Genomic DNA, 23551 nt, shown 5'->3' with positions numbered 1-23551 from the left:
GCCAGCACATTCTTGAATTGGTTTCAGTACCTTAAATACTGATTCAATTTAAAAGGCTATATATCAAACTCGTATAAATATCCTTACCTAGCACTCTTTTTCTAATGCTAAAAGCTGTGCAACCAATAAGGCTTCTAGGTAATTATTTTTAAGCTAGATTCTACTCTCAGCTAGACTTTTAAATCCCAAATGGAGCTGCTGTCATAAACTTGCAGTCTTTTTCTGAAGACACTATTTTAGCTTTCAAAAAAAAACACTATAAATTTATTTGGATGTTGTTGAAAATAAAGATTTAAAGAAATGACATGAATCCTGTCTTAGAGAGAAAAATGAGTGATGTTGTTTTCATAACCTTTTACAAATATCGCTTACAGAGTAACCATTCTTTAAAATTATATACTCCTTTTGACATTTTCAAAATCTACAGGAAGATACAGTGACATCACTAATTGATCTTTTAAAAGGAGAACAAAGCTAATGAATAAAACAAAACAATTCTGATCTTTCCAGTATTAACACATCAGTATTATCAAAAGCCAAACTATATTCCTTTTCCCCTTTTCTAAAATTCTGCTTGACAATTCATTCTGTAACACAAAGAGATTGGCTGTTTTATTCTGCATTAGCATGGATGCTGAATCATCTACAGAAATAGGGCAAAGGACAGCAATGATATCATTACTGATCAATCATAAAATAAAAATCATGTATATCAACATGGCTTTTTAGTGCTACGATTATATAGTTTACACCTGGAAAAATAAATGGAAGTCAGCTGGCACAGATTAACATTAGTTTACCTAATCAACTCTCATACTCTCTTTCTCAATTTAAAACAAAAAAGAAGAAGAAGAAAAGAAAAGAAAAGAAGTTGTTGCATCAAAACTGCCTAGTGGTAATGCTTCTGTATCCAAGAATTTTTCAGGAGAGGGCAAATTAGCATGGGCTGAAACCCCATTTCTAATAAAACAATTCTGTCATGTTCCCACACTGAGAAGACAGCATGACACTGTCTGGTTTACTAGCATATGTATAACACATAGACTTGAGAATCATATTATCAAACTAGAGAAGGATATTGGTTCAAAATATAATCTAGTGAAGGTATAGATCTAAAGAACCAGGAAGGACAAAACAGTACATGTGAAAAAACAGATGTTTCAAAAAATTAAGTTTTAGTCTTAGTGGTATTCCATCTCAGATTACATAATGTTTGTTTCTACAAAAAATGTTAGAGTAGATAATTCTGTAATTTTGATTTGATGATTTCTCCTATCATTTCAGATGAACTGCTTTATACAGCAACAGACTTACATAATAAATGCATAAAAATCAGGTAAGAAAATGTCCCTTCACATTTCGAAAGACAATGAATCATTCTGTAATAAGAAAAAGACTCAACAGACAGGCTATTTTTCTGGAGAGCTGCATCTACCATGTGATTGAAGGCATAAACCTTCTGGCCTTACACCTTATGAATTACTCAAGTTTGCAGTAATCTACATGAAATTTACGGCCTGTCATGTTTTGTTGCTTAATTAGCAACTTGTCAAAAATCTATGCCATATAAATGCAATTTTAGTTTTTTTTAACTCCCACATCTTCACCTACTTTTTATTGGGATAATGAGCTGAGGAATGACAGGAAGAATCTTGTTTTCACCATGTTCCAGCATGTCATGGATTCCTTGACGAGCAAAAAACTCATATGGAAATGTCATTTCACAAAGTCCATCAAAAAACAAAGGCAGATAATAATGGTAGTCCAGCTTCTCAATTTCTACCTGAAAATATAAAATAAATAGTCAAATACAATTTTACAAAACAAATACAATATTATCAGGTTGACAGATAATTAGTGCCATCTAATAAGTACATTTAGAAAATAATAATTGATTTTATATCACTGAAGAGTATCATTGAGTATCATTAAGTCTCCAGCAAGATATATCACAAGATACTGAAATACCAAAAAATATTTGATGTAAGGATCAGAAAGAAAATTAGTATGCTCACATATACTTTCTGAACAGCTGCCACTCAACTCAGTTGTTTAGATGAAACTAACATTTCAAGCATCTGAAATTTGAAAGCTTCCTGATTTTTCAGTACCAGATCCTTACATTTTTGCTTATATACCTTACTCTGTAAGTCACCCACAGGAATCAATGCTGTTATTTCAAGCATAACATTCGGTTTGCTTCAGAAAAATCTGATCACTATATGCTCACTTGGACATTCAAAAGAACAAATAAGAAAAAGAATCCTGTAACCAAAAACATATCCAGCATTGTACAAGTATCAGTATTTGTATAGAATACCCAACTTCCTAGAATATTGACCTAATTTTATTTGTTACTCATTTCAGGAACAGAATTCTAAGAAAATTTCATTGAAAAATCATAGTGAAACTAAGTACCTATTTCTAATAGGAATCTCCCTCCAATACTAAACTAGAAAGTGAGGGATTTTGCACCCACCTTTTCTTTTCTCTACTCATCATTATCCTGATGTTACATACATTTATGATAGCCAGTGAGAAAAAGAATTTGTTTGCTTTCAGTTTATTAGAGCTCTGAATATAGCTAAGAGGCTTTCAACAGCCAAGCATTTCCTCTGAAAAGCTTAAGATCATCAGAACTACTGAGAGACTAATCCATCTCTTTAGGTAACCTCTTCTTTAAAACACTGCCTAACTGCTACACTATTTTTCCAGTGAGATGGTATTTTGGAATTTGGTAAGCACTTCCTCCTTCACATCTAACAAACTTTATCACAGAGTATGCTGAAGCTCAAAACATCCTATGAAAAAATTTCTCAAGTTAAGCAAACCAATACTCATCCCTTGATTTAGGGCCAATAACATTCTCACTTGAATCATGGAAGTCAAGCAAATACCAGACATGCATTGGCCACTGTCATTCATTTTCCACCCAGCCTGACTCTAAGCAGACCTGACCTTGCACATCATAGCTACTGACTAGACCACTTCAGTCTTTCACGTTACAACTGATCTACTTATGATAAATGAAAATTAAAATGGAAAAAGTATTTGAAAGTAAGTCCTTTATATTTGCTCTGAATATCTCACTATTGGCAGATGTAGAGCCAATTACATACTTCAATACCCTCACATATGAGAATGTTGATCTCTAATGAGTCTAAAAAGAATTACTGCATTATAACTACCTACAAACAAACAAAATCAATTTCTAGTTGTGAGCCTTACGGAGGAAGGAAAAAATAAAATCCACATTTCCTAGCAGTGTATCTATAACATTGTATATGATTGCCATTTTTTTTTTTTTTAATTTCAAAGCAACCAAAAAAATAAAATTCAGAAGATATTTACATTATCTGTATTTATAGTTTTTGACACTCAGCATGTTATGGATCAGGCTTGTGAGCTAGTAAAATAGCTACTGCAGACTTCTGTTTACAAGCCCAATTCAGAAGCCAAATTCCTAACTACAGAGACAAGTTTTCGTCAAGTGAGAAATGTCCAGCTAGTCAAAAAAATATTGATGAAAAAGGAAGAGCAAGAAGAAGACATTTTTTCTTGTCCTCTGTCCTTCAGTGTTTTTCTTTCTAACTTCTAATTTGTAGTTTACACAGTTATTTGATTACAATCTCATTACTGGAAGTTCGGCTTTCAGAAAATTTAGAACAAAATCTACAAGTACTTGTACCTGGGCAAAGCTTTAGATGTGAAAGTGAGATATATGTATTTTTTAAAGTTGTGGGTTTTTTTTGTGTTTTTGTGAGTTTTTTTTTTTTTTTTTTTTTTTTTTTTTTCCCCAAAAGAAAACCACCTTTGTCAGAATATAACTCCATTTCATTTGTTTTCTTTTTTAAAATGCATTCCTTACATGGACTTTAGACAACTCTTTCAAAATTACAATTTCCAGGGAAGTACACAACTTTGTCAAGTATAAGGATCTGCAACTATTCTGATCAAAACATATAAAATAGAATCCTTCTTATTTTTTCTCCTTCTCTCTCTTAACATCTCATCTTCTCTGCATGTACCAGCAATCTTTTTTTCTCAAAGATTTTCTGATAGTCTGAGCAACTTCACTCAGCTATTCTTTGCCCTTAAAATCTGACTTTTATGATCCAGACATGAAGAAAGCTTATGCGTTCAAAAGCTTCTTCAATTTGTCTTCCCAGTGATAATATCTACTCATTAAACAATGTAACCTTAGCACTGACTTACAGTACATTACATAAACATAAAAGTGATACATTGACTTTGAGGACAATACAATTTCTGGTTAAAAAAAAATATTTTTTTTCATTATACTAAACTTGCTGTTGAAACAATATCTCCACAATATACTGGTATTACAAGCACTAGATAACAAAGCACTTGTGGGTACTCTTCTCAATTAGTTTCCAAAGCCATCAGTGGACAGCTTTGGATCAGTGGTATGTCTCTGAAAAGAACTCTGATTTCTATCTCAATTCTTGAAGTTGTCCAAGCATACAGCTGTCCAAGCATACAGCATATTTTTACTTGCGTTTTGTGCTCTATAATAACTCCCACAATATGGATCCCGGAAATATTTTGTCTTACATTCCATGGTGTGAAACCCTTTTCTTCTGTGTTTACTGTTTAGCCTTTAAAAGTGGCTATTATACAACTGTTCAGAGAAAAATGCGATTTTTCTGCTTACGCCCACAAATCCTGTTGTTCAAATCCATACACAAAAAGTGCTGATGAAAGACTAAATTCTTGGCAAAACTTGTTCACATCTAACAATAATGCTGCAAATATGAACTCAAAATAATTATTAATGAACTTTCATGTAGCGGTAAATTGAACCAAGAACCTGAATTTTCAGTAATTAGGTCAAATAAAAAAATCCCTAAGTTACTATAAAATATGATCAGACAAAGAAGACCACTGTGTAAGCATCAGTAAAATTTTCTGTTTTGTGGCATTTCTGAGCTACCTATGTCAAAAATAAAATAAACAATATACAGTTCACACTTCTTTTATCAATGTGTATAATTCACCGAAGCACAAGATGGAAGGAAAGTATCATTTTTGGAAGGAAAGTATCACTATGGAAAGGCAGTATCACTTTTACAGAATTATTTTTTTCTGCAAGAAAGCCTTTCCTATGAAGTAGCTAAAAATGAGAGGCAAGTCTGCTGGGATAATGAGAAGCCCAAGTTTAGTCTGTAAATAGTAAAAAAAAAAAACAAACAAACAAAAAAACAAGTTCCCTGGCTAATCTGCCTGATAAATGGAGAAAGCAAGATAGCTGAGAAAACTTAAGGTATAGAAGTTTGACAACTAGCTTATTACTGACCTTCCTTAAACAAACAAATTTAAAGCAATCTGAGTTTTAGGAGATAGCATTTAACATATAGAAACAGTGTATTTTCCATCTTATTATTATCCACATAATACTATAAGTTTTTGATACAATTATCCAAAAACTGAATTTGATATCCCAAAAACATTGTATCAGACTACTTATAAATTCATTTAATTCCTTTATTTAAAACATTAAGTATATAAGAAGAAACTGCAATTTTTTGTTTGATAAGGAGAAAAAGGAACTTTTGTAAACATAGTAAAGATTTTACATGGATTCTCTGATAAAATAATTGTTTCCTTTAAGATTTTTTTTCCATTCCATACCACCTTCAGTTGAAAAATTCTAACTATTTCATCTCCATTTCCTAGCTTGGTAGAAAGAGAAAAGCAGAAATATTCTTGAATATTCTGTTTTGAAGTTCTTTCTGATTTTAGGAAAAAAAGCTTTCCTTCCACTTTAGTTCAAAGTTCTTTTTTTTTTTGTCTTCAAACATTCTCTACCTGTAATCAAGACGAAGCTTGTGCATTTCACAGTTTGTGGTTTATTCCCTTTAGTATATTTGTTCCCTTTAGTATATCTGCTCTTTTAGTATATTTGTCATACATGGGTTAACATTTGTCATGTTAATCCATAATTAGTCTGAAGTCTGTAGTCTTCTCTATAGAACATCAAACGCTTATTAATATTTTCTAGACCTGATTAGATGGTGTTTTTAGTATGGTAACTTTACTTATGGTGCTTATATTTCAAAACTCAATCCTACTGTTGCATTTAGTCCTTAAAGGTTTACCAATAAAAAGATTCAGTTTGCTGAATTTCACCTTTCAGTATACACTACATAGGATAGTAATATAAAAATTCTCTCTTGAAAGAACTTTAGCATAAATTATTACCTATATTCTACCTATAAAAATGAGAGACCTACAGTTTACATTCTCCAATACAATAAGGTATGTATCTTGGATGGAGATTGGTGTCCTCCAGGGCTTAGTGTTGGGAATGATACTCTTTAGTAACAGAGTTGGAACACCTCTCCTGCAAGGACAGGCTGAAAGCTGGGGCTCTTTAGCCTGAGGAGAGGAGGCTATGAGGGGACCTGATAGCAGCTTTTCGTTACTTAAAAGGGCTGGATACCTGAGCTAAGGACAATAGGATGAAGTCCACCAAGACCAAGTGTCAGGTCTGCACTGTAGGCTTGGGGCAGAGTAGCTGGAAGACTGCATGGAAGAAATGGACCTAGGGTGTTTGTCGATGCTAGGCTGAACACCAACAGTGCGCCGCTGTACTGAGTTCTAGCAAGGGACACAAAGAATAATGCATTCAGTTTTGGGGCCCACACTACAAAAAAGATATTGAGGCCCTGGAGCATGTCCATAGAAGGGCAACAAAGCTGGTGAAGCATTTGGAACACAATTCTGATGAGGAGCAGCTGAGGGAACCAGGATTGTTTTGTCTAGAGAAAAAGAGGCCCAGAGGAGATCTATTTTCTCTCTCTTTATTGAAAGGAGACTGTGGTGAGGTGGGGGTCGGCCTCCTCTCCTGCATAACTAGTGATAGGATAAGTGGGAATGGCTTCAAGTTGGGCCAGGGGAGCTTGAGGTTAGAAAAAAAAAATAATTCCTAGAAGTGGTCAGGCCATGGAATGTGTTGCCCAGGGAGGTGGCTGAGTCACTGTCCCTAGAGATGTTCAATAAACATTTAGATATGATAATAAAGTATATGGTTTAGTGAAGAAATATTGGCGGTAGGTGATGATGATCTTGGAGGTGTTCTCCAACATTGGCGATTCTACGGTTCTACCTGAACATACACCTCAAAAGTGAAGTAATACAACTATCTCCACAGACTAATTTCTTGTTTGACTTTCTCCCTCAGTTTCCTCTCAACTGAGACCGCCATCTAATTCTTTGCAAATTCTGGAGAGACGCTCAAAATAAAATTTATCTACTTTGGCTCAGGTTTGATAAATATGAAAGAGGAAAATAACTGAAACAGAAGTCATCCAATCGCAAACATTTGGCAATATGGCAAAAGCAGTCTATTCGTAACCTTTTACAAGCACTATAAGCTAGAACTGGATATTATGATGACCTCTGTAACATTACAGAAAATAATCAAGTTTATGTCATTGTAGCAGACATACTCCACAGATATTATATTCAGGACAACTGCTGCATGGCAATATTTTACTTTTGGTTTCCACACTAGAAGATGACAACCTAATCATACCAGTGTTAGTGAGAAGGACAACTAATAGTTAAAAAAAAAAAAAAAAAAAAAAAATCATGTTGTTCAATAAATAAACAGAGGATCAATGAGTGGGGGAGAAATAAGGGCAAGAAGGAAGACATACATCTGTATAAAGGCCTTCCCATTTAGTGAGAGAGTAAAAATAATCATCCTGCAATCTCACCTATAAATGCAAGCTAGCAATTACATTTTAATAAATGTTTTGTTAGCTACGTCAGTGAATGTGAGCTATGCCATACAGAAGCTAATCTATATATATATATATATAGATAGATAGATAGATAGATAGATAGATAGATATAATCTCAATAGACTTCTAAAGAGTGTGGGTTCTATTCTTGAATCTACATTTTTTTTTTTTTTTTTAATTCTTCTGTCTGGATCTAGATTTTATAAGCATACATTTACACAAAAGAAAAGGCATGATTTACCAATATCAAAGAGGACAGTAGTATCCATACAGACAAATCAGGATGACCAAAAATACAAGTTTACGAGATACAGGTCTTACTTTTGTCACTTTTAACACTGCATGTCATGCTATAAGGATTACTGCTACCAATGGAGGAGTCCATCAGTATGCTATAGTAATAAAAGAAAAACTTGAGCAACCTAATTAATTATAAGCCACCAACATGATGTAGATGTGAAAAGGGCATTTACCAGATAGTTAGATAATAGATGGGAAAGCATTACTATTACTATACGAGGCACTTGTAAGATTGTGTCTGTTATTATGACCAATTTGTCCTAATATAAAACAACCAGATTTTATTCACATGTTCTGTACTGGAAGTAACAGGAACAAACAGATAATATGAACACTGCAAACTGGAAGAAACACACACACAAAAAAACAGGGAAAATAAACGTTTTTTAAAATTTTAATCTATTTGTTCTCTAATTGCTTTAGATTATCTAAGTCAATTGGTTTCTAGAAAAGTATGCCAAATATTCTATTTTAGCACAGCAAATAGCTATAGATTATGCTCACAGGATTGATTTCTTTTAACTATTAAGAAACACTATGAATAGAAGATGAATGCACCCTGAGAATAGTGCTCAGTAAGCACAACAGACAGAAGTAGAAGGTACTCAATAATTTTTTGTGTGAAGCAAATTATGGACCACAGAATAACCTCAGTGGCTGACAAAAGTATTTCCACTACTTCAGAAAGAATGCTGTTCTATTTACATTCTTTTTACTGTTCAAAGACTTGCTGAAACCTTGTTAAACACACCCAATTGTTCCATTGTTTTCCTTACACGAATTATTAACATCCACAAGCACAGTAAATTTGAAACTTCAGACTAAGAAAGCCCTAATCACTTTTATCTGCAATTGCATAACATAAGCATTACATGATGTGAAGAGATAATTTGCGTTTACAGCTATCAAACAATATTTTTTTTGTACTATGTACACCTACTTTGAGGTGAATGCCAGGGAATGACTGCTCTGAGGTCCATAGCTCCCTAAAGAGATTAATTCGCACCCTCATCAAGGACCACTGAAATCCACCACAGCTGCACTCAGGAACCAGCAAGGAGCAGAGGACAGATTCTGCCCCATCGCTATAGAAGGTACTATTGTGAAGAAGAAACTTTCAGTTTTGTAGGTGCTTAACCAGACAACAATGTACAGATTTCTAAAAAGGAAAACAAGGAAGACAACACAGTATGATTACTCTATTTTCAAGGCAGAAGTTGAAGGTAGAATAAGAAAGCATAAAGAATTCTGGCTACCCTTTGGAGGCAGACATATCGATCTTCACTGATTACTTTTGCAATATGTAGTTCAGTTTAAACCATACTGAAGGAACCTGCTCAACAAAACATATACAGTGCAGCATGTCAGCAATGAACTTGTTTAAATTTTTGGAAAAAATACTGAAATAATTTTTGCTACTGTTTTAATGAGATGAAAGATAACGCTATTTGTAAAGAGTGAATTATGCAGTCAAATCACGAAAGGATGTCAACTGATTTTATTATACATTCAGAAAGACAGTGACCAAGCAGTTGTTTTTGAACCCGTTGGTACTAATCTTCTTCTACCCCAATTATTAATGAAAAGCTATCTGTTAAATTAACTTGAAATTTTTCAGCTTTAATGTAAATAATACAAAACCAGGAAAAAATTGAGAAAAGTAGGAACGCTGGGATAAAGGCACAGGGAAAAAAAATGTCTGCGGCCAAAATTAAAAACAACTGTCTGAAGATTTATTTTGATTTAGTGATTAAGGCATACCATAAAATATCTGGAAATCTTCAAACAATATAATGCAGAATATATTCAATTTCATAATAAGTTTCAGACAAGTACACAGAAAAAAGTCAATAGTTGTATAGCTTTAGTGAAACAGTGAATACTTTTAATATCTGTTACTATGCATTATTATTTGAATATTTATACACAGTATATATATATTTTTAAATGTAATAAAAATGTGGAAAATGAAGGGCCCAAAGGGAAATTAGAATGACAATTTTTTTAAGTTAAGAGTTTTCAGTTAGACGGTTCCCATTGCCTTTTGACTCTTGACATTTATCTCGAGGTGGGAAAGTTAGCAAAAAAGTTATAATAAATAGAATAAAATAGAACACTCTGTTCATTCTCCTAATTAGAAAAAGAAGAGATATTTCCTCGAATGCTTCATGCTTAGTCTACATTAGTATCTTACTTCGGAACAGTTGTGCAATTTCAAAGTTAATCCTGAATAGAAATGGAACATTTTGTGTGCTGGAAACGTGCTTCTGTTTATAGTTGTGATTCACCTATTTTTTATTTAAGCCTTTTCCATTTTTCCTTTATTGTAAGCACAGTAAAGGGGTTACTGAAGTCTTTCTACAGGAGGAGAATAGCTAGCCACTTGCTCATGAACTTCAAAGACACATTGTGATGGGGGGATTTCTGAGCACTGCCAGAAAAAAACAACTATGCCTATCATACATTTGTTCCAATTTTTTTTTTTAAGATTTTATTATACTATTAAGTTTGGAAGAATTCTCCCCTCGCTTTTTGCTAACCTCCAGAGATGTAACTAAATTTTTTTTTTTAGACATCATTATCAGTAAGCATGGAATGTTATACAGAACAGGAAGGGAGTCCTCTCAGTAAATTCATAATATTCATAGTCTATTCAATCATTTCTTATCATGCAAACTCACTAATTACATGACGTTTGCAAAATTCTCTTAATGAGAACAACCTATTTTTCAGTTTTCTTTTTTTTTAAGGATCAATACCTCTAACAACTATAATCAGAATCCTAAATGTACGAGCACCCAGTGACTTAACTAGTTGTCTCATAAGTTTAGTAAGAACTGAGAAGCTGTTATATGACACTAAAGGAGAGGTTTTACATGTCTCCTACTCCAATAAAACAGGCTTGCTAGACAAAGAGCAGAAATCTGTAGACTGCACTCTGGAGATTCAGCTTATTAAAAGCAATCTAAGGGATAGTTTTAAGAGTAAAAATAATAGATAAAGGATATCTGGCTCTGTAGATATTAAATTAGGATTTCAAAAAGCTTTCAATAGAGTCATTTTCAGGAGATTATTAAGTTAACTTAGTAGCCACAGGAGGCAAAATGAAGTCCTTTCATGAATTAAAAGCTGGTTACAATAGAAGAAGCAAAAATGTTAATGGAGGAGTGTCCAGGGGATTAGTAGAAATGATGCTGCTTAGTATATTATCAAAGACTACCACAATTTTAAAATAAAAGCATTACTTAGAATGATAGGAATAATGAAACATTGCAAATAGTTGAAACTGATGAAATGATATATCAGTGTACATAGTAAAGGTGGAATACATGACAAAAAAAGTAAAAATTGTAAATTATTTTTACAACTTTCAGTGCTACAGTTTCTGCTAATTGTATTTCTCAATGTGAAGGCCCTATCACGTTGGTAACTAAAAACATATTTTTCTTTTTTTTTTTTTTTTTTTCTTTAGGGGAAAAAAATCATTAAGTTCATGCAGAAATTAGGTTTATCTGAAAGGATAGTGAGAACAGTGAAAACAGTTATCTCCCTCTAGGTCCAGAGCTCCCCTTATGCGTCTTGCTCTTTGCATGCTCTACCAGCAAAATGAATCCTATCTTGCACGTTCTCCTCTGTGAGTATTCCAAGAGGAAGGTGTTAGCCAGAGAAGGTCAGGTCATCCTCTGGTAACTCTTTCTGGTTCTATTAATGCCACATTTGCATTGGAAAGTTATATAAAAGTTCTTGACTGGAACTGAATAAAGCACAAATCATTTAAGTTGGAAGAGATGTTTAAGGGCCACCTAGTCCAACTCCCCAAGAGGAACACCTATAGATAGATCAGATTGCTCAGAGCACTGTCCAGACTAATAGTGAATGTCTCCAAGGAGAGGACATACTCAGCAGGTCCCAGTGCCTCACTACTTTTATCATAAAAGATATTTTTCTTATATCTACTCTTGTCTCGCTCCAATTTATAGGAGGGAGAGGAGGTTTTTTAATTACCTATATACCTGGTGTGAGATTAAGAAGCAACGGTTCAAATGTTGGTCCGACCAGTTTATTACAAATCTTAATCAGGGAAATGGGGAAGGGGAGGATGGACGCTATTATGATTAGGGTAATGGGGAAGGGAAGGGAAGGAAGGTGATAGAAAAGATAGAAGAAGCAAGGAGTCTTTATAAGCAGCAAGAGGGACATAGTCACCACCATGGATCCAGCGAGGTTCGTAGTTCCATCTTTGATCCTCAGTAGTGGTGGGTCATCGGGCAGAGTTGTTCTACTGATGACGATGACGGCGATGATGGCCCCTTTTCAATAGTTTCAAAGTGGCCGAGTCAGCTGTCCTTGGAGTGACAGCTCAAATCCAAAGTGGCTGTGTCAGCTCTCCTTTGAGTGACAGCTCAAACCCAAGGTGGTTGAGTCAGTTCTCCTTGCGTTGGCAGCTTCCGGCTCTGGGATCTCAGCAGGAACCTCCTTTGCTCCCATCTTCCGGGCCTTGCCAGCAGATAAGAGGGAGCAGGGATGCCTATCTGCATCCTGTTTTTCACAGAACATGATGGTATCGTTCCCCAATTTTCCCACACCTAGTTGGAGCTGTTTAGTCACAGGCCAAATCTTCCGCCAGTAAACACTCCTGAGCACTCTCATTGCTCTTCTACAGAGCAAGCAGCTCTGGCGGAAGGGGCTTTCAAATGTTCCCAAAGCAGTATCTATTGTCACACGGTTAGCACCCATTAGTTGCCTCCGAAACAAATCACTCAGAGTCTTATCACAAGAAATACCTCAGGAAGCAAGCTTTGAGCCAAAAAACAAAGAAGGATTCTCACAACTCTAAATCTCCCCTCTTTCAGGTTGAAGCCATTTCCCCCTGTCTTATCACAATGGTCCCTATTAAAGAGCATCTCCCCTTCTTCCTTAAAGCACCCCTTTAGATACTGACAGGCTGCTATCGGATCTCCCTGGAGCATTCTCCAGTCTGAACAGCACCAACTTTACGAGCCTGTCTTTGTAAGGAAGGTGTTCCTTCCTTTGGATCATTTTTGTAATCCTCTTCTGGGTGTGCTCCAACACATCCAAATCTTTCCTTTATGAGGACTCCATATCAGGATGCAGTATTCCATGTAAGACCTTACCAGTGCAGAGTAGAGGAGTAGGATCATCTCCCTTGAGCTGCTGGCCATACTTCTTTTGATGCAGCCCAGGCTTTCTGGACTGTAAGGGCACATTGCTGCCTACGTCCAGCTTCCTATCCATCAGTACCACACAGATCTTTTTTAGCAGAGCTGTTCTCAATCCTTTTGTCCTCCAGAATGTAGTGGTAGTGGGAGCTCGCCTCATCCCAGGTGCAAGATCTTGCATTTGGATTTACTGAACCTCCTGAGGTTCACCTGGGCCCACTGCTCAAGCCTGTCTAGATCCCTCTGCATGGCAACCCATCCCTCTGCACCTCCCTCTGAGCTGCACTCCACAGCTTGGCATCATCAGCAAACTTGCTGATGTACTTGATCCTACTGCCACTGTCCCTGATAAAGGCATTAAGTGTTGGCCCCAGCATCGTTCCTTTGGAGACACCACTCAAAACCAATCTCCATCCAGACACTGAGCCACTGACCACCACTCTCCGGACTTGATCCTGCAGCCAGTTCTTCATCCACTGAACAGTCCATTTCAACTAAGTTCAAGAAGCTGTTTCAATTTTCATCAGTATATGACCCGTTATTAAAATACAATTAAAAAGGCATCATAGTAATATTTAATACTAGTTAGAATACTATATATAGTGAAATGTATTTAAATACTTTTTCATAAGAGCAATAAATTTTCTCCAGTAACTTGAGTATCTTATGATACCTGTACCTCTACAATATCTGGAATACTTCACTCACCAGCAATAGATTACAGGCTTTATAAAACCTAATTTTCAGTAATGTGAAGAAAAGGTTAGGTAAAAAATAACTGATCAGTCCTGTGGCTGCCCTATAGACAAAAAAACTACATTCAGTTCCATGCTGTTTAACATCTCTTAAAGATGGAAACTTCAGTTAAATCTTAGACGATGTTCAAGATCAAAGACTAACAAAGACCGAGGGTTTTTCAGAGTGCAAGAAGGTTCTCTGGTATATGCTGTCAAAGTATTGCATTGCTGATTGTTTTATGCTGAGAACTCCTGAAAAATAACCTCCAAATTTCCAAGATATTTTGCAGTACATACACTTGGGAATCTGTTCCACTGGCTCAATGGGTTCAGCTTCCAATGTATAATTATGACTATCCTCCTCATGAAAAAGCAATGCCTGAACATATCCAGATAAACATCCAGTGTCCAGAAAGAAAGATAATAAAATGTTAATAATGGAAATAATGTAAAATGTTAATAATAAAGCTGTATACCTAGACCAGAAACTGTTGCACTTTACAAGCAAAAAAGTTCACCGATTAGAACTTCCTGAAACAAGCTGAAGTAGGCAGGGTCATAGTTTATGAATCTTCACTAACATCAAGAAGAATACTAAGAAAGGAAAACCAAAGTATTCTCATTGTCTGCGTGTCTAATAAGGAGCACAGGCCAAGAGAAGCATTGGAACAGAGGACTGTCTAGGAAGGGGTAAACCACCAGAAATCTTTTGTTCCATAGACTCCAAGAATCCTGGAAGATAACTCTGAATTTATTTCATGCTTTTCAGTCATGGTCTGGTGGAATGAGACAATGAGTGACACTAGAAGGTCTTCAGAGATAAGAGAGATATCTACTCGCTGTGGATAGGCGAGTGAAATACTAAATGAAGAAATTTTAGACATTGATAAAGCCTTAGAAATGGAAGGGAATACTGCACCATCTGCTGGTTGATACCAAACGATGTGATGGTGTTGTCCTCTTTCAATAGTGAAAGAGTTGAACAAAATAGGCAGAAGATGGTAAATATCAAGGCTTTATTTGGGAACAAACAGACCAGGCTGCCATAGAGAAGTTTAAAGACACTTCTTGTGAAAATCAATACAATTCCAATAAAGTCATAACTCAAATAGAAGTGAATGCTCTTCAGAATTTATAATCTACAGTGTGATCAAAATGTTTCCATGGTCTAGATCAACACATATAAACAGAACAAGGCAGGAGTAATCCTCCGACAATGACAAAACTATGCCAAGACTGTGCTAACTATTCACTGAACAGTGTCTATACTCGAGTCCCGTCACTTTACTAGAATAACTGTGGAGGTAGGCATGAAGTAAACAAATTGAAGTGACATGAAAAACACAAACTAATTTAAAAAAAAAACATAGAAGTTTGCTTCAGAAGCTTTTAAATACTGTAATAAATCAAAAATATGTGAACAAAATTTTTGTTGCAGGTATATCACTCAGGAATTTTGAGTTGATTAGACTATATTACTGTCATGAAGTTAAAAATAAACTTTGCTTTAGAAGGAGATTATAGTCACTTGTGGCATCTGCCATGAATGTCTGTGAAATGAATCACTGAACACAACTCTTACGTTGATGGTGTCACCAAAGATAGCACTTCACAGGTGGGAAGAAGTCTTCAGATGACTTTTAGTCATTATATCTTCATGACCTCTATTAGTTGTTGTTGTTTTTTTTTTTTCCCCTCTTGAAATCATATGTTGATTTAAAATTCAAAATAAAAATACAGAAATTGTTTGCTTCTTTGTGACATTGAATTTATTATCTTTTTTTTTTAGTAAATACCAGAGATTATCTAGCTATTCTCATTAGGATTAACTATGCAAAATGATATGCAAGCCCAAACAGTTTTATTCAGCTAATGGAAACAGTAGGAGTGTTATCATGACTGAGAACACAAGCTAATTAGATAAAGCCCTTCCGAATTTGGTGCCCATCACAAATCCAGAAAGGTATGAAAAAATCGCCCTTCAGAGAAGCCAACTGTTGATCAAACAAACAAGACTTGAATTCACAAACTGTCCCTCACATAGATTTTTAATTTATTAGAGCTTCATCTGCTCTTTCAAGAACATACGTTTTACAAATGGTTCATTTCAGTAAGATATAAATCATGGAACCAGACTGGAACCATGATAAATGTATCTGGAATGACAGATTATTTTGTACAAAACTTGGATGAAATATATTACAATGTACTGTAACACCTAGGGTTTTATTTTGTTGTATTATAAAAGTAATACTCAAATTGCCTTTAAAGTTTTAAAAAAAAAAAAAAAAAAAAAAAAAAGGGCTTCTGTAATACAGGAAGATTCAGTGGTTGTTTGCTTAAGTTCAAGTAACATTTCTCATAGTAAAATGTATTTTTCCTACTCAGCAACTTAAAGGATTATTTTCTCTTTAAAACCATTTAAACTGGCAACATATTAAAATATCAGAATATGGCCCTCTCTCAATTTGAAACAATACATCTTACATTATTCAATTGCAATTGTTTTTTAATTCAATGCTATTTTGTTATGAAAATGTATACTCAGAACATGATGTATATGTTTTGAAATGCTGATACTGTATAGCTTTAAAGGTTTAATATTTTTTGTTAATAAAAGTCTAAATAAATCTGATAACGGAAAATAAGATATGCAGCTATATAATAATGAGCATAAGTCATGTATATATTTAGAAAGAACAAAATAAAAGGTATTCCATTTTACATTCTTATTTTGTGTAACTAACAAGCACATCAGAATCGCCACTATGAAACATGATACCTTTTTTATATTATCAGTGCATTTTATTTCTGTATTTTGATATTTAAAGCAACAAAGAATGCAAAATATTTAAAGAGATTCCAGAATTTTTCACATTGAACACATCCCTTTTTCTTCCTACAGCAGTGCACAAAAGAGGAAGGCAAGTAAATAATTATATATAAAAAATTCCATTAAAATGCATATTTTTAGAAGATAGATATTATTGCATATTGCCTTTTTTTTTTTTTTTTTTTTTCAGTAGTTGCCAATATAAAAACACACAGATATTGACAGATGATAAATTGAAGGTATTGTTGTAATGTTCTAATATACCATAATTATAATGGTATTTTGAATTTTGATAGAACCATTTAAAAATTTATCCTAATCAATTGCTTGGCAAAAACCATTGGGAAAACAGTTAAGTCTTAAAGATTAAACATGTATTCTTGCATTCTAAGCTCAAAATTAGACTTCTGCCTACAGAAAACAGGGATCTTCTTCACTAATTTTGTTTAGTAGGCTACTGTTCCTTCAGTCCTGTCCTTGAATCATGCACAATACTGACTAAAGAAGTTTTTATGAGGCTAGAGGAAGCTATTGGAAAGGAAAAACTAACATGGAGGTTCAGATAAATACCATCAGTAGACTATGGCAATGATTGATCTGTCTAATTTGTTATTTTCTTTGAAGGCAATAAAGTACATGAGCCGAAGAGAAATTTGTGGGAAGTAAACTAAAACAAAATAACTAATACTAAAATAGCTGCCAGTCCTATACTTTATTATCTCAGAAATATTACACGATACAAAATATAGTACCACAGAGCATGGTAAGTCAGCTCACTTCTTTGTCTTTTATATTCAATTTACCCGTGAAATATGAAGTATATCTTTCAGCCTCTTGCAAACAGAATTCGAAACAAATAGGTTTTTACAACTTAATTTTTACTAGATAAAATGAGATCTGGTCATTGAATTTTTGAACTGTCCTTGAAACAAATACACCAAGGAAGTCAACACGTCATGTCTCTAGCTATAAATTATATTATTGATACACATTCCATGTATGCATCTTAATACATTTTCTCAGTACAGTTTTTCGAAGATGCTTTCCAGAGTTTAGTGTAGTCTAGATTATTTAGGAATGTTCTTTTATCTTAACACTGACCAAACGAATAAATTGTAAAATATTTAAGAAAGTTGAGAAATCGCACTTATTCCTCAATTGACTCAAGTATAGAAGTCAGAACATAAGGTAAAAATAAAACACCTACATGGCTCCCAGATCATATGAATTAGAACTATATAGTAAGAGGAGAAAAGAAATGCAAGAAATTCCTTATGCTTTTTCAGATTTATAAGTGATCACCGCCATGTGATGTTTGCCATGCAGCACAGGTAACCCTAACAGTCTTACTAGGAATTCTGCAGTTTGTTCTGGAGAAAACAAAACAAAAGCAAAAAGGATACCACGGACTGAGTTTCAAAGGGGTTGCACTACACCAGGCTTTAATCCACTCAAATTAAGCCAATGTCTGTTTAACCAACTAAACTGTACTATGCAGTGTAGAAAAAAAAAATTACATTTTCCTTTTTCAAACACTTTCACAAATATTTTTAATATGGATGTCATGGTTCAGTCTGGTTTACGTGACATCATGATGTTAGACTAAGCTGAGGCATTTGTGCAGAGTACATCAGCACTGAGGTAGAATATTTGTTTTGCTGTGTAACTGAAGTCTTAAATGTTACCATGCTCCAACAGGTTTCTAAACTACGTTAAATTCAGTCTAATATAGACTTTTTTCCTTTTTTTTTTTTAATGTTAAATAAATTCAAAAAGCAAAATAAGAATGAAAATGGAATCTCATGAAGATTTATATATATATTTATATATATATATATATATCAGTCAAACGGACTGTGGAAACTAAACTTGAAAACAGGAAAATAGATATGGCTGGAACACTATACAAAACTTATGACAATATTCTTTTTATTGGCTACCACATCATCATTCTTAAGTATCAGTTATAGTTAATAACACCTCTATAGCCACACCATTATTCATTTCTGCAGGAATCCAACAAAGCTTTAAGCAGGTAATTACTCTAAATCCTCTTAATTTTAAGAAGAGTAACAAATGTTTAAACATTTTCATTATTTAAATAATCCAAATTATATTTGATAGACCATTCAGTGACTGCTACAGTGCTCACAGCCTTGTTCTCATAATATGAAAATCAGCAAGATCAATTAAATCTTATAACAACTTCATCTGATCACACCAGACAAGCATTCAAGATGAATATACTAATACAATAATGAACACTAAAAATAATTAAACGTATTGAGATTTAAGTGATCGTAATCAAATTTCAGACTTAATATTCTGTTAAGATTGATGTTTCTATTTTTATCTCCCATGGTATTATCATTAGAACAAAAGATATCTTCTTGACGATACCTAGAGAGACCAAAGTAAGATTTCTAATATTTAGATATTAGGAATATGGCTGGCTTTCTCAGAACTAGTCATTAAGTTGTGTCTAAGTTTCAGACATAAAGTTTAGGTTATGTTTTTAAATTTAATTCTGAATGGTTGAAACCACATTAGTAAACACCTCTACTCATTTGCAAAGGAAGAAAAAATTCTTGAACAACTAATGCTTCTGCACAAGAACATTGAGAGTGGAGCTCTTTGTATTATTCCATATTCTCATCATTTACAGCTTTATTGACTTCCTTATCTGCTCTGCATTCTCAGAACAATTTTAAGTCTTTAAAAATAGCTCTTCCAATGTCACAGCATCTTCAGTTCCAGCAGTGTTACTTCATTACACCACTTCACAACTATCAAAAGTATCTTAACCACTCTATTTAGAAGGAAAAAAAAAAAAAAAAAAAAAAAAGAGGGAAAGAAAAAAAAATAGTACATCTGGAAGCAAAAATAACTCACTTTTTTGTTTAACTTCAGTGAAACACATCCCAAACAACCTCTACCAAAAGAAACATTATATTACTAGCTCCACAGTGTCTTTCTTACAAAATGTATTAAGCACTTTGGGAAAAAAAAAAAAAATTTCTTCCTGACATTCCAAATGTATTCACTGCAATCACACTAACATATCAGCTTTGAATCAGACTTCCTGTCATCTTCAGTGTGAAAAAATATCTCTGTGAAGCTCTAACACATAGTAAGGAAGATACTACCAGAAAAAAAAAATAACACAAAGCAAAACAGAACAACAAATAACAACAACAAAAAAATGACACCAAAAAAAAAACCCCAAACCAAACAACAATCAACAACAGAAAAAAGAAAAAGGAAAATACTTATCTGGAGGTAAAATAGATTTTCTGTTACAGACAATAAACAAAGCCATATGTAATCCATCATTTTGCAAACAAAAAATAGTCGTACCATCTATCAGTGCTGAAGTGTAACTTACAAAAAAAAAAAAAAAAAGCTTCTCATTAGTCGTCAACTCAAAGTAACTTCAAAAGCAATCCCTGAGCATCCAATAGTATCTTTCTGACAACTTTTATTTCTCTCACAAGCTGTTGTGAGAGCTGAATCAAGCAATCATGTCATGAAAACTGCTTTCTAATAGCATAAATCAAAGGAATCAAATCTGCCTGATCAGTTAAATACTCCTTTGCAGATCATCACAATAGGTTAAGCTTGTAATGTGGAAAATATACTGACAAACTGCCTCTACTACCAGAGTCTGTTTTATCAAACATTACAAGACAGCATGGGAATAGAGACAATCTAAATATAGAATTCAGAAATTAAAAACCTTCTAAGTGAACTATGATTTTACATTTCCACAATGAAACATTACATTTTGAAAGCACTGTTAGGAAATTACCATGCACTAAGCTTTCTCTTTCCAATTCTTTCACATGATATAATGCAATTGTTTATGCTCACATCCACTTTGTAAATATATTTGCATTGACAGGTTTCTGAATAACACAAATTCAGGCTATGAAGTCTGAAATCGCTTATGTATTTGTTGCAGAACACTTCAGAACCTAAGATAAAAAGCCAAGTTAAAAAGCCAAGTTTCATTTTAACATTTTTTAATAGCTTTTACATTTACCTGAACACATAAAACATTTTTTTTTTTTAAACTTCATTCATACAGAGAGAAATAATAAAGGCATGTTACTGGATAAAATCTCTATGTAAGCTAAGAGCAATGTGATTTCTGCCTAATAAGCACACTAAATTCCATACTAGATATAAAAGATGACAATTACACAATAGAGGCCATAAAAGCCCTTGTGCCTAAGTATATAATTGTTTACATACATCCCTATTTTTTTTTTTTTTTTCCCCTCTCTTCTGAAAAGTGCACAAAAGATGAGGACAAGGAAAGGATTTTTATCAAGCTTTCAAGGCATGGTATAATAATCACCCAATCACAGCTTCCTCCTCCCTCTGCCATTTGGAGTAAAAACACAGAAACCGAGTGTTTGCTTTTAATTAGTATTAACAAAACTTGGAACACGCCTCCTTATTCACAGAAGAATCAATATTTTGTATTGAGGTTTTGTGACAGATAAAAATAAAATGCATATAATATGACTCCAAAAAAAGAGCATTATCTCACTGGAATTGTGTAGCTTCTTTTTGGGATTTCTTATTTATAATCCCTTATTTTTCACTTTTCTCTTCTCTTCAGAATTTTACATCATGGCCTTCTCACTGACCAAAAATACCACTCATAAAAAAGAATGAATGTTTCTGCTTTCACTTCACATGCAATTTTCCTCAGCTTGTATTATATTCAGTAGAGCTTAATTTTTTTTTTCCCCTCCAAAATTCACAGTGAAGTTTAAAATGATGTAATAGGTTGGACAAAATCTTAGCAAAATTTAGTTTAAAGCTACTTCTTTCTAAAAAGTAGTATGTAAAACTGTGAAAGTAAGAGCATTTCTGAGCACTGTTCTGGGCAGAATAGTTTCACATCTGTGGAGAAAACCAACATAGAAAATCAAAAAATCCCATAAGACACTCTCTAGGAAAAAGATTAAAACGAGACCTTTAGCGCAGAGTGAAGACTTAAAAAGCAAGTGCACAAAAGCTTTTCTAATTGTTGACTTCCTCTATATTCAAGAAATCAAGATTTAATATTTTCTTGTAAAATATCATTTTCTTGAAACAAAAATATTAAGATAGACTACATTAAAAGGTCCACTTCCTATCTACAAAAATGGACAGAACCTTTAATTTCAGTTAATCAATTTAATCAAGTCAGAGGAGACAACAAACAAGAAATGTGGCTGACTAAATGTTATGTAGAATGCAATCATCTTTCAAATACAATTCAAGAAGAATACAATAAAAATATTCATAAACAAATAGTACAGTATCTATTTTACATGACAGAACACTGTTATGTGAATATACTTATCAAAGGATTCCAGTAAATTCAAGCTGAATAAACACAACCTTTGAGTAAAAACAGCCAAAATACTCTTTTAGATTTTGTACCATTCCTTAGTTTGTCAGCTTTGCTCTGTACAGAAAGTTTTTTCCCCAAGTAACCCAATGAAGTCTTCCATTATTACTTAATATATATATTTTTGTATTTCTCAAACTTGTATAATGCTATACCAGGGACCTAAAGGTTCTGACTGAAGAATGATCCTGAGTTAGAACAAAGGATTCTGGGAGAGAATAACCGAACGGCTACATGACTAGAACTACAGCCTGAATGACAGTTTTAAGCTAAGTGGTATTTGCAGCTATAGCTGTTTATCTTGTCTTGTAGGGAGCTTGATAGACTTATTCTTGCCAGTTTATCTTGTTTTGCAAGCAGCTAAGCTTACTTGCAGGCAAGTGTTCTACTTGGACGTTGTGCCTGTGTGGCCAGTGCATTATACTAGTCCCTCCAGACCCTGAGAGACAATATAGAAGGAGGAAGGATGCTGCAGAGTTTTTGTGCTGGCACTTTCTACCAAACCCACTGCCAACACGTTACATCTCCCCCTCCTGCTCCATATTTCATTCATCTCTCAAGAGTTACTAAGTCATATTGCGCTTGCTTAGGGAGCTTTTGCTTGCCAGGAATAAAGTTTGTAACCCTCAGTGCTGCCCTGAGTGCATAGTTACTTGCTTTCGCACCTGAGACATCCTGTCCCTTGGATATGAACATACCCTGGAACAAACACAAAACCTTATTCACTAGCTCAAAAGAAAACTTCAGCTTAAGTTCATGTGATTCACCGCAGTAACAGAATAAATAACAATTGTGAGAAATCGATAGAAACATGAAGTTTCTTCTACTTAGTATGAGTGAACAAGTCTAGTCATTCTACAGAAACGATCCCCCAACAGACCAATCTAGATTAAGGCTAACTTTTAGTCTGTGAGGTGTTCGTTTGTTTCTTTTGTGGCAAGACAGTAACCAGAGTAAATGAGAACATGCTTGAAATCTTTATATGTGAGAAAAGATCTTGACTAGAAGAGGAGCAGTGGAGGTCTGTCTTCTGAATACAGTAACTATCAGCAAAAATTCCCCAAACATAACGACATCAGAATAGTTCAGTGACAGTGTGTGTGCTATTTTATTATCTATTTTACATGTGCAGGAAACATCACATTAAAATCAAGGTTTACATGTAGTCAAAAGATCAGTACGTAACAAAAACGAATGGCTAAAGAACAGACATACTTGGTATTTGAACATACAAAAGAGCTGAATACTGCATTAACATTTTGATAGTATAATGGGGATCACTTTGTGTTAATCACAGCTGCTAACTGCAAGAAAATTCTACGAGA

General features: G+C 34.1%; 1 protein-coding gene across 3 annotated transcripts in view; it reads right to left on the bottom strand.

Moving 5' to 3' along the window:
• Positions 1 to 23551, bottom strand: part of PACRG (parkin coregulated) — a 192210-nt gene that overhangs the window by 91854 nt on the left and 76805 nt on the right. For all 3 annotated transcript variants that reach the window (XM_052683864.1, XM_052683874.1, XM_052683852.1), the window contains exon 4: positions 1612 to 1783. In XM_052683864.1, the coding sequence (XP_052539824.1) occupies positions 1612 to 1783 (172 nt within the window). The remainder of the gene's footprint in view (positions 1 to 1611; positions 1784 to 23551) is intronic.

The sequence above is a fragment of the Tympanuchus pallidicinctus genome, unplaced genomic scaffold (genome assembly GCF_026119805.1).
Source record: "Tympanuchus pallidicinctus isolate F22 unplaced genomic scaffold, pur_lepc_1.0 scaffold1, whole genome shotgun sequence".
Classification (NCBI taxonomy): domain Eukaryota; kingdom Metazoa; phylum Chordata; class Aves; order Galliformes; family Phasianidae; genus Tympanuchus; species Tympanuchus pallidicinctus.
Note: the sequence above shows the minus strand (reverse complement) of the source record. Positions and strands in the feature narration are given on the sequence as shown.